This window comes from Thalia democratica, chromosome 4, assembly GCF_965202585.1.
Source record: "Thalia democratica chromosome 4, ktThaDemo2.hap1.1, whole genome shotgun sequence".
Taxonomy (NCBI): domain Eukaryota; kingdom Metazoa; phylum Chordata; class Thaliacea; order Salpida; family Salpidae; genus Thalia; species Thalia democratica.
In genome coordinates, this window is record NC_139168.1 from 58,010,258 (window position 1) to 58,023,148 (window position 12,891).

Here is a 12,891-nt window from a genome sequence, read left to right on the forward strand (position 1 = left end):
GTTATAAAAGAATATTTAGTACATACTTGTTTAAAAACGTATCTAAGTAATACAAAAGCTATAAAATATGACTCATACTTAATAATTAAATAAAAAATACATGACAATATCGATAAAGTTTTTTTAACCTGTTAAAACTAGTAAAATTCTTTACTTGCTGAAATAAAGAACCTTATACTAAATTGGTCACATAAGTATCAAAAGGCATCAGTTATATTATAATAAACAAATTATGAAGAAAGAAACCAAAAAAAAAAAGTCGATACTTTTACAGAAAAATACATAATTTGTTATAAATGCACAAAAACATTGCTTACAGGTTATTTAAGAAATTAAGTCAATAAAATATATAGCTAGTTTCCTAAAAAACATTTCTGAGAAATAGTTAATCTAAAACAAATACTTTTAAAGTTTTCTTTTTACCTTCTAACAGCTATCATCTGAACTTGAAGCCTTACTCTTACAAAATCTATACACATTAGAATCAACATTCTTTTTGGGCTTTTTACAATAACTTTGTTTTTCCATTTTTAAATTTTGGCAGTTGTTTAAATGTGGTAAACTTCTCTGCAGAAAATTTTTTTACTTAAAAAAAGCAATATATTTAAAACAAATCTTTCAAAAAAATAAGAATTTAAAGGATTTAAAAAAATGCAGAGTTTAAAGCTTTGATTATCAATAATAAGTTCTATTTATAATCATAAAGTCAATAGATGTTCTGGTTTATTTTAAACACAAAATACCTAAACCCTGAAAACATTTTAACCAAAAAGGTAAAACACTATTTAAATGTTTAAGTGACTATATTAAGTTAAGAGCAATTACAGCTATTTATGCACATGTTTTCTGTAAACTTTAGGTTAAATTAATATAACAATCAAACAATTTTTACTAAGAAGTTTCAAGGCTTGTACTTTTAGTTTCGGTAACTACTGAAAAAGTATCTTAACCTTGTAAATTTTTTCGAATCAATATATCATATATTGTTTTATTAAAAAAAAAGAGCATTTTATACACCTGTCAAATTTTCAAAAAATTCAGAATTTAATATTCAACTATAAAACGGTCAAACTAGAAACACTATTTTAGGTCATTGTAACAAAACAGATGAAAGCAAACTAAAAAACAAAGTTAAAAAAGAGGAGTTTAAAATAAACTATTTGGCTTTTGTATTCGTAATCATATTAGCTTTCTTTTGGGGATACAGCTAATTATATCTAAATGTAACGCAAAATATTAATTAAAAAACTTTAGTTTTATATTAAAAAATATAAAATCATTATTTAAAACTACAAAAAATACTTTTAAGTTCGACATTTACGGTGTACAGAAATATAAGAAAAACACATGAAATTATTGTTAAAAATAATAACAGGAATAAAATTAAAGTAAGCTAGCGGCATTCATTTAACTATTAAAACATTTGTAGTTTCATTGGTGTATTATAAAGTTATAAAAAAGCTTAAGTTTGAAAAAAACCGTCATTGAATTTTTTTCTTTTAGTTTTCAATGCATGTTATAAAAAAACAATTTTGATGTAAAAAGCTGTACTTAACACTTGAGAACCATTGAAGTATTTTTTAAAGATGATTTAGTCAACTAAATTATTAATTATTTGAGATTGAAAAATGTAAAACAAGTTTCTCACTATATTAATGTTTTAATTACTTCACTATCAGCTAAAACTAAAAGTGAATTTAATTTCATGTATTTTAAATGCTGATAACTAAGAGTAAGCCAGCCAATGACAAGATTGCCACATTCTTAAGGTAGTTAAAAAAAATATCAGGCTGCATAAGGTTTGTTCGATATTTTTGCAATAGTCAGGCTAGTTGGGATTTTTTTTCTAAAATAAAACTTTAAAAAATTGTTATATGTGTGCAAAAAAGTGCCTTATATATTTTTTGTAAATTTCTTCCAGGGTTTTAAAATTAGTTGGTCTCTTTTTAGTACAAATTAAATTCAAGTTAAAAAAATACCTTAAATAACATAACTACTTTGGAAGGTTACTGTAAAGCTACTTTAAACGTGTTTTTTTATGAAATGTATTTTTTAATGATACAACATTTTTTTTGATTTCAAGATAGATTTTTCATATCTTATCGAAATTTTGTTACTTAAGTAAAATTGTTTAAAATTCCATTTTTTCCAGGTGGTTTTAAATGATTTTGATTTGAAACTCCAGGTTTTTCAAGTTTTCTCAAATTCCAGGTTTTTCTAGTTATTTTTAGCCTAAATTGTCAATTTCTAGGTTTCCAGGATTTTTTACAACCATGTAAATGGTTTAAAAAAAAGTGATAGTAAACTGACTTTTAAGCTTGGTTGAATTATATTGCACTTTTTTCTCAGATTAAACTCAACTTCCTCTAAAGATTCATTTGTGTTTGGCTTTACATTTGCATAAATTCTTTTCGGTTTTAAACCTTTTACGAATTCAATCGTCTAATACAAAAAATGCAATTAGTTATGTTTTAAATTGTAAAACAATTATATCAGACAATTACTTGTACAAAATGTTAAATAACTTAAGATTAAATTTTAATCGTAATTTAGCTCATTTCTGCTAAAGTTTGTGAATATATTGTATCAAAATATGTTTTATCAATTCTTATTTGCTTTAACACATCTGCATACAATAGCTTTACTTTATTAGGACGATCTATGTATTATGCAAACTTCTTATTACTTAAAAAACAGCAAAAATTTCTAGCGAAACAAAATATTAAAACAAGTAGGGTTTATAAAATGTTTAACTAAAACTATTGAAAAAGTTTAATAAGTATTATATTTATGGCCTAGCAAGTAGTAAAAACAAAACAGTCATTAGACAAATGTCAAAAAATAACATTAACTTTTATAAACTTTTATGAGTTAAAAAAAAAAAAACTGTATGTGCCTTTTATTTGTTTCTTACCATTACACAAAAGTAAAAACTAAAAATAGATACAACTAAAACCTCACTCATTGAAGAATGATGAGAAAAAAGAACTCTATACTCAAGATGTGAGCTTTTCCACAGTATGTCTTTTGGAAGGCAGTTGTCAGTGAAGAATAAAGTGCTTAAGATAATTTGTCTCACATTTAAATCTTTTTGTTCATTTTTTGTCTTCTGTTGTGAATATAAATCAAGTAAACAGTAAATATATAAAAAACCCTGTGTGTTAACTAAACTGTACATTAATATTTTGCTAGAGTTTGCACTTAAATGCATAATTTTGAGCCGAAAAGTTTGTGTTCAAAATAAATACTTTTATAAACTTAAAAGTTCAAAAAAAATTTACCTGTAAATATTTTTTTCTTTCAATATCAAATTTAATAGTACATATTGCCGATAAAAAACGAGTACAAAAACAGTGAACGCTCAGTTTATGAGTTTAAGACTTTTACAAATTTTAAGTTGAAATAATAAGATAAACATAGAGTTTGGTTTTCGATAAAATAAATTGGCTTGCATTTAAAAATGTAATAGATGCAGAAAATTCAAATTAGAGACCACAATTTTTTTGAGTTTGTGTTTTAGGCTGTGTTTAAAGTGCAAACTTAAGCGGAGATTAATGTAGACAGTTTTTTGAATAATCACTTTACTTTTCGAATAAATTTGTAACGAAAAATGATAATATTATTAAGAAACTTGTAAAGTCATACTTAAAGTTTTTATTAAAATAATCTTCATGTTGAAAACAGTACTTTTTGTTTGAGGATCCATTTATACTCAATTGATATTTTAGAAACTTCTTCAGTGAGTATATTATAAATTGGTGGTATGCACACATAGTTTTTTTTATGAAATGTTGACATTTTTATACCAAACTCATCATATAACTTTTGAAAGACAAATTCGTAGCCATACTTAGCAGACACTACAAGTTGTACACGATTCATTGGACCTTAAGTTTCGTATTTTAAATAAAAGTTTTTATAAAGAAAATTTAATAATTTTCCTTTTAAATACCAAACAAAACTCTATTTTATACAAACAGTTTTACATAAACTGTCTTCTACAACAAACAATTTATTTTTTAAATGCTCTCCATTCAACTTAGTAATTGAGCTCTGTATAATTGAATTAACATCAAAATATTAAAAAGTAAAAAACTCACTGAGATCAAACCAATTTCTTATTTCTTTAACGACAATATTCACACTGTCTTGTCTAGAAGGTAAATGATGACTATTTTTTGAACAAAACGTTGTGTCAATGTACATATGATCAATATCTATACCTAAAAAAATCATTGTGGATTCAGTACATTTTATAAGTAGATAAATAAGTAAATAAGTTTTTTTAGTACTAGAATCTGTGGACGAAATACAAAAACAAAGGGCTAAAAACATTTATTCACTTAGCGGAAATTTAATAGTACTGTAATGGAATAGCAGCTTCACAGAATATTTCATTTCTAATATTATTATGTTCCTTTTTAGTCTTTTATGTTATAATTATTTTTGTTTACTAACATAAATTTTTAATCAAACATTTTTACTTCTTATAAGTGATTTTTATTTTAGTTCAAAAAGTGGATTTTTATTTTAGGTTATCAATTTTTTAAACATTTTCACTTGAACTTAATTAATTTGTTTAGTTTCTAATTCTTATAAAACTGAATTATAATTAATTTTGAAAATTAAAACATATTTTTTATAATATTATTTTGTGGTTCTTTTATTGTAGAGTTTTCATCCTCATTTGCTATGCCTACTTCATAAAAAGTAGCCTTAAGTAGCATCTAGTATTTATAAAATGGTATTTAATCTGTTCCTGTATAATTATAAATAGTAGCCTAAATTACTAAGTATATATGAACATCTAATGGTTATACAATCAGAAAAAAAATAGTATTGATAAAAAAATTTGAATATTTTATTTTATTCCAAACTTCACAAAATAAACTAAAATATTTTGTTTGTACTTTCTGTATACAACTGTTTATTACAACTCTTGCTGTTTATAACTTTCACTATGAATATAATAAAAAAATGTTTAAAACTAGTTTTTGAATTAGATAAATTTTTAAACTATTGAAAAAAAAAAGCTTATAAGAAAATTTTTTGTAAATGCTTGGAAAACCTAGTTTATACAAGTGAAAGCAAATAAATGAATTATATTTAAGAAAAATACAGCAACTAACTTTTTAAGTCTTCAAATCTATTACAGCTATTTAGGGGAAGTCTAAAATCTCCAGTGTATAAACAAGTACCTTCATCTCCACTAAAGAGAAACCTGTGGATTTTATACAAATATGTTAAGAAAACTATGCCTAAAACATACTATAATAAAATTGTACTACAGTGAGCATAGATTTATTTTTATACTGTGTATAGGAAAAGTTGTAACAAACTAAACCTAATACTAACTAGTTACACTACATACATTTAATTTAAACTCTACTTTTTTGTTCGTTCTTAATTAAATTAAATACACTTTATTCTATTAAAAATATAATAGTATCGTAATTAGAGTATTTTTCTATAGAACTATGTAGGGCTAATGATCTAAAGAATATATTTGTTTTGTTATACATATGCTGTAAATAATTTTATAAAAACCTTTCAAAACAACCACTAGAAGAAAAATTAGAATAATTCATTTTTATTTAAAAACAAAATAACACTATATTATTTAAAAGTTCTGTCTAAAAACAATTTTTTAAAGAAAAAAAAAAAGAAATTAAGTACAAAACTAAAAAAATTATAGTTCGATAAAATAAAACACTTTTTTTTTATAAAAAGTATACTGAAGTCGTTTAAAAACAGCTGTTCAAGAACTGTAGGAAGAGATAACATTTAAAAAAAACATTCTTAGTTTGCACCTTCCATAAGGAACCTGTCAAATTCTCCAACTTTGAACACTTATTTCTCAAAAACCACTTTGAAAAGTATTTTTAAAAGTATACTTGTTCAAATTAATTTAAAAAATATATTTACCAATAAAGCTAATAGTTTTATAACTTTAGTAACTGCTCAAGTTTACTAGTAATTAAAAAGTTTATTTTTCTTTAAAGGTACACAACCAGGGTTGCCACAGATCGAAATGAAAAAAATTCCTGATTTTCGAAATCAAATTCTTAATTTAAACCGATACAAAAATACATAAACAAAGACTTGAAACTATGTTAAGTTTTTGATCTGATTTTTATACAGGTTTAAATAACCGTTCTTTTGCTGTACTCAATCATATAACTTATTTGCATCATTTGAACAAAAATACATCTTAACCAGAACAAGGTTATTACCTGCAGCATCCAATACTATTCAGTACCATCTGCTGTTGGACACTTGCTCTTTAGATCTAAATTCCAAACTTTTATAAGTGTATGCACAAATTTTTATAACCCAATTAGCCACTAACTTATTGTCAAGCCAACGAATTTACAAAAGAAATACTGCAAACTTTTGCTACCAGTTGTATACATATATAGAGTTATAGTTCAATCTTCGTTCTCCAGTTTTTTTTTAAATAACGGAAACTTTTTTAAATTTCATTGAGCTTCTATTTGGTAGCGTCAGCGCCAAGCTCAAAAGATCTGTGAGCAATGTGGAGACTGCAGTTACCAATGTGTATAAACTCACTCAGGTCCTCTCCTTTCCTCTGTTCGCTTATTTTTTTACATAAAAAATAAATAAATGGGGTCTGTTCATACTTATCTGGACCAGTTTGGATTCATCTACGGCTTTCTTTAGGGTCCTCAGCCTTAGTATGACCCAAAAATTTTGAAGTTAATACTATGAAACCACTCGATTACTACACAATAACCGAACCACAATATCCATTTAGGCTTTATTATAAGTAGCATTAAAGCTTTCATCAAAAGATAACCTGTACCACCTCGATTTGCTAATTGCTTCGATTTTTGCAAGGTGTTTTGGAAATATGATCTAAGGCCAAAATTTGTCATGAATTAAAATTAGGTTTGGGCGATGTGGCATGACTGTGCTATTGCAGTTTCAGGATACATCTTTTTGTTAAGCTCTTTCACTTTGTCACACAAATTGTCTGAGTAATTGGGCTTGAAAGTGTGTAAAGCTCATAAGATTTTAGCTATTGCAGTTTGTGACTTACTCATAAAGCATTACAGAAATATAATTGAACTTGGTTAACTCCTGGCAGTTTACTTCTATGTTCAGCACCATTCTTCCCAATTTGGACAGTGAAAAAGTACATGAACACCTACTTGCATTTAAAACTCTCTACTTACAAAATTTTAAAAATTACTATTTTAAATACTTAAAAAACCCTAGTTTTACTTTAATAACTAATCTTCTATTTGCCTTTTACCATTACTTACAATTAAAATTAAATTTAGGGATATAAGTGACTAATTTTTTAGACTTTGATAGATTAATTACAGAAGGCAGAAATTAAAAATACAATTTAAATAAATCTATCTTCTCCTATAATTTTTGAGCAATTTATTTTATAATTATTAGTGTAATTTTTATAAAACAAAAATGAATGTATGTCGAAAAAAGTTTTTTCATAAATTATGTTAAAAAAAAACAAATATTTTTCTTTGCTTTTGGTCTAAAACTTTGAAATCTAAATGAACTTAAACGAGCTTAGGTTTATCAAAAATAAACTAGCCTTAAAGTGTGGCAAGCCTGAACTATAATTATTAGTAAAAAATATTTTAACTAACATTACAGATCCAGGACAATGTCCAGCTGAAAGTAGCATAACTTGAATTGTTGATTGTTTGTCTGGCAGCTTTACTGTGATAGGCTTTAAATTTAAGATTAATAATTTTAATATAGTTATTAATCAAAAAAATAAAAAGCAGAAATTGATAACTTCACAATGTTTATCTATCATTCTAATTTACAATTTAAGTCTGGTATATTAGTGTATGGTGGCAATGTTTCTGCCTGTTTTATAATCATAAGTGGAGTGAAGCAAGGTTGTGTTCCTAAACCAAATGTTTTTAGGTTATAACTTCTTTTCTTTAAAAGTATGCTTTCTAATTATCAATTATGAATGTCAAGCTTTCCTACAAGACTTGACTTATGTTCAATCCATGTCTGAAGGCAAAGCAAGCCATTTTAAAGTTGATCATACAAGATCTATTCTTTGCTGTTGATGATGCACTTGTATGATATCATCTGCTGAAGATCTGCAAACACTACTGTCTCAGTTTTCCTTAGCATACTCAGAGTTTAGCCTCAATATCAGGATTATAAAAAAGTCTCAAGCCAGAAAATAGATAATTCAATAAGCAGCAAGGTTGATAAGTTCATTAAAAATATGAAAAGCTCTTTACGTTGTAGATCAAGTATTTTGTTTAGCACATCAATAGATACTGAGATTAATTGTAGAATTGGTAAAACTTCAGGCACTTCTGCTGGATTGTCTAAAAGAGTTTGGGGCGTGCCATACTTTCAATGTGCACACTTCGTTGCTTATAAAAAAGCCACCTTTTATTTTTCAGCTTAAAAAACTTTAAAGTTGGCAAATATAGCCAAAACAGCTTGTGAAAAATTTAAGATGATTTAAAGACAATTTTATGATGCCAAAACAAAAAAACGACCCCTTAGCTGTACATTTCAACACAAGATACCAAAAAAAAAATACAACAACGTTTTTATAGTTATAGGCAGATCTTTGTTTGAAGATTTTTGGAAAGCTTTAGTGTCAAAAAACATTTTGTACATTTCTTTACTGTATTTTGGTACAATTATGACTTTATAAGAATGGAAAGCACCCAAAATTAAATTAAGCCCTTGCATTGTAATCGTTTAAAAGTTAATAGAGTTTACATAGACAAAATATTTCAATTAAGTTGATGATTCTTAAAGCCAATATTGCTAAAAAACACTTTTTATACTGTTTGTATAAATAAGGTGAGTATATTAACAACATTTAAGGGCATAGGGAGGGGGTTAAACCAATTTTTCTAAAAAATTATTCTAATTTTTATAATAGTTACATAAAATACTTGTTACTTTTTATCGCTTGCTAAAATTTAAAGTAACTTTTGAGATATATGAAATAAAAGTTAGAGCATTCAATAAGTTATTTATAGGAGGTGGAAACTAAAAGGGCAAAAATAAACTATTGGATTAAAAGTCTATTTCCTCCTTCAGTTTTTGAACAAAAAAATAAATCAGAGTTATCTTTGATTATATTTGAACAACTTGTACGAAACAGTTTTTTTGATGTTTGTAAAAAAAACATTCTAGAAACTAAATCGAAAAAATGTTTTTTTTTTTTTTTTTGATCATAAATTTTTTTATGGCTTTTTTTTTTCAAAAATCCGCTTCCCTTAAGTTCTTTATAACTTTAAAAAATACATTTTCTAAAAATTTTAATTAAATTGCTTTAGAAATAAAGGATGAGATAGATTGTTAGTAAATTTTTTTTAATTCCAAGAAAATTGGTCTTGAAACTTTTGGATTCCATATGGTTGTACCGGATTTTTTTAACAAAACTTACTATATGTCAAAAACTAATTATTTTTTGTGTACACAAAGTATCATATAGTAAATACTCTAAGCCTTGAAATAAGAGCCATTGTTAATTTTTGTAAAACAAAATGTTGGATCTCCCTATGCCCTTAATTCATTTGATTGTTCTAAACAAAAACTTAAATATACCAGTACACTAAGAAAAAGCTAAAGAAAAAAAAAAACACTATAATAACTAATCTTAACTATTAAAATTTTTTGGAAGTGCTTGGAACTAAACATGTAAACTTGGAAAGAAAGATAAAAATAGGCAATGAAAACGAAGTGATCAAATGTCATCAGACAAAAATAAACTTTATTTTTAAGGGACAGGTCAAATATGGATGTAAGGTGAAATATGCACAAAGGGTCACTTTTGCAAAAAGGGTCATTTTTTAAGTAAAAAAAAAAACAAGATATAAGAAAAATAAAACAACATAAAAAAAAAGTAACAAACATAAATAAATCAAAATAACCAATCAAGGGTAAGGGGTAACAGTGATAGTAAAAACAAAGTAAATAAAAAGAAAAAACCTAAAATAAACAAAAACATAAATTTAATTAAAAAAGATAAATAAAAAATCAACTGTGCAAAAGTGTCCCTTTGTGCATATTTGACACCTACCATTATTTTAAAACTTCACAGAAATCCCTTAAACATACATATGCTTATAAGAATAGAAAACTTATTTTTGTTGTATCATGTGTTAAAATATATTGCAAAGGGACTGTTTTTTAGTCATTTTAAGTTGTTTGAAAAATTGAGTTTTTAAATTAAACTTTGCCTGTTTAAAAAAGACCTTACCGTACACAGCTAGCTGCGAGTTGTTCTTGGACAAAAGCAGTAATCTGCTGTATGATAGTTAGACTTGGACTCTACCAACTGTCCAGATTAAAAAAAACAACATCTTCAACTAACAATGCCTTTGTTGTATTCTATTACAAAAAAAATCAGCAACAAAGAATTGTTGAGATGTACTAATCTCACCACTATATACACAAACTTAAGATAGCACTATCTTACAAAAAGAGGTTTGCACAGGTGCAACCTAGAGAGCATAAATTTAAGAATTGATGTGTGGAAAAAGCTAATTGGTGATCGCATCATTTGCACTTTTTCTTTGGTAATAATTGAATAAAAGAAAGAAAAATTACTTAGCTCACTCGAGAGGACTAAGGAAAGGGTTGCCAATTTTTTTTTGTTAATTTCTTCCAGGTTAAAAAAGTCTTTTAGTCCGTATTTAGTAAAAAAATTAACTTTAGGTAAAAACATTGTCTTGAATAGATAACATTAATAAGATATTTTAAACTTAATTTAGATAAGTTTTTTAATGAAACTTTTTTAAATGATACAACATATTCAAACCTATATGACAGACTTTTTCTACCTAATTAAAACTTTGTTACTTTACTTGTAAAATTAGTTCAAAATTCCAGGTTTTTAAAGTTTTTTAACAATTTTTGTTTGAAATTCCAGGTTATTTTAAGTTATTCAAATGCTTTAAAAACGATATTTTGGAAATTTTAAGTAGAGTTTTAAATGTGTTAAATAGCTTGTATCAGGGGCAACACGTAGACTAAGTCAAAATTGGAATGGAGCAACTGTATAAATAATGAGCAACTCCTTAAATAAACTATATATACAACTTAAATTTCAAAATTCAATAGTTTTTCTATTTTGATACCTTTTGCATTTTATGATTAATAAAAAACACCAACTGGTATAATCTATTAGTAATCTGCAAAGTCATTACAAGTTGACCTTGTTGGTTTTAGACAAAATACTTTAAAAGTAAAACATAAATCAATTGATAAAAGTCTTATAATATAATAAACTTTGAGTAATTAAATTTTAATCTATGTATACAAAATTTGTTTGAAAAACATTATTAAAGTTTCGTTTCACAAATTAATAAAGAAGAATTTTATTTGTTAATAAAAAGCAATGTTTACTAATCGATAAAAACAACACAAAAATATAATTACACATTGGTGATAATAGCTTTAGTAAAAACTGGAAAACAAAAGTCTTACAATTTCAAAAAATTAGCTTTAATAGCTGAAGTATAACAAAACAACTAAAACTAACGTAATTTTTTCCAACTTCTAGTCCAACTAAATGATCATTTAAAAACTGGTAATTATCATCTAACAACAGTATTCTTGAAGACATCCTAGACATATAAATTTTAATGTTTGTATTATCATCAACTAATTTCTTAAAATTATCACTTTGTAGACCTTTCATGTGATCCTGGTGACAATGGGAAAGAAAGAACAATTTACTCAAAATATTTTCTGCTTCAAATTGATCTATCGAAATGAAGCTATAACAATGCATTTTTCCACTAAATACACTCATTTTCTTTCTTTAGGCCATATATGTATCAATAACTAAGTAATATATCACTTGTGTGTAATGCTTATTAAGTCTGCATTTAAGAAGGTGTAGTTAAGCGTGGTAGAAAACAGTTTTTGATAGTTGATAGTTTTAGTAATTAATAAAACACTTTTTTCAGTTGCATTTAACAATACTTGAAAAATATTTGTTTTATGTACTGGTTATATCAAAAAAAATTTTTACCAATACTTTAATTTACTACTTAATTATTAGGTTGTAATGAAATACTTACTGAAGTAAGGATAAATATTATTCTAGTTCTAATTTTCATTATATTAGCTGCTAGAAAAATCCCAAGACCAAACCATACAAACAACTTGATACTTTTTTATAAGAGTAATTAATAAAAAAAAGCCTATGTTTCTAGTTGTATTTTAGTTAAATTGTCTATTGTTATTTATTTATTTTTTTCACAATGTTAAAAAACAAATTAAAAGCTTTATTGCATTTGTCTTAAAGGTTTGAACAAAGTTATTTTTTTAATTTTGTTGGTAAACTAAATTTATGGAACCAAAACCACAAACTGAATTCATTATAGATCTAATTGAATTTAATTCTCTTACTTTTTATTTTGCTTTAAAATTAATTTTTTAGTCTATCTATATTTATACCTTTAGCTTTCAATTGTAATGAAGCTGTATTCTCTAAAAAAAAATTTTATTTTTAGTACTACTAATACATAAAGAGGTTGTTTGAAAGCAAAAGAACACCGATCAAAACTCTAGATACACTAATGATCCTTTTGATACGCTTTTAAATACAACCTACTCAACAGGCAGAGTTACCATAGGTTGAAAAAAATTACAGGTTCTTCCAGGTTTTTAAACGTATAAGTTTTTTTTAATTAACTAGTATAAAATTAATTTTAAGGTAAAAAAATTGTCTCAATTAGTACAAAAAATATTAAAAAGCTGTTGAAACAACTCTACTTTAAAATTAGTTTATAATAAGTAGAAATTATTAATAATACAAAAAAAAAATATATGATAGATTTTTGATATCTCACCTAAATTTAATTTTTATGTTTGTAAAAATTGTTTAAAATTCCATGA

At 25.3% G+C, this 12,891-nt stretch overlaps 1 protein-coding gene across 5 annotated transcripts; it reads right to left on the reverse strand.

Annotated features, from left to right (window-relative positions):
- LOC145834490 (protein artemis-like) lies at positions 1 to 11,863 on the reverse strand. 5 transcript variants are annotated; one of them, XM_082941929.1, is made up of 9 exons: positions 11,680 to 11,782; positions 11,528 to 11,612; positions 7,638 to 7,720; positions 5,130 to 5,221; positions 4,101 to 4,223; positions 3,688 to 3,887; positions 2,957 to 3,109; positions 2,311 to 2,442; positions 1 to 567 (listed from the first exon to the last, which is right to left on the reverse strand). In XM_082941929.1, exons 2-9 carry the CDS (start codon positions 11,609 to 11,611, stop codon positions 427 to 429), a joined length of 1,008 nt encoding a protein of 335 aa, XP_082798055.1. In that variant the 5' UTR covers position 11,612; positions 11,680 to 11,782; the 3' UTR covers positions 1 to 426. The 5 variants fall into 5 exon arrangements, with proteins under 5 accessions (XP_082798055.1, XP_082798054.1, XP_082798058.1 ...); XM_082941928.1 differs by having other exon boundaries at positions 11,528 to 11,863; XM_082941932.1 differs by lacking the exon at positions 11,680 to 11,782 and having other exon boundaries at positions 7,638 to 7,710; positions 11,528 to 11,585.
- Positions 11,864 to 12,891: the final 1,028 nt, after the last annotated feature.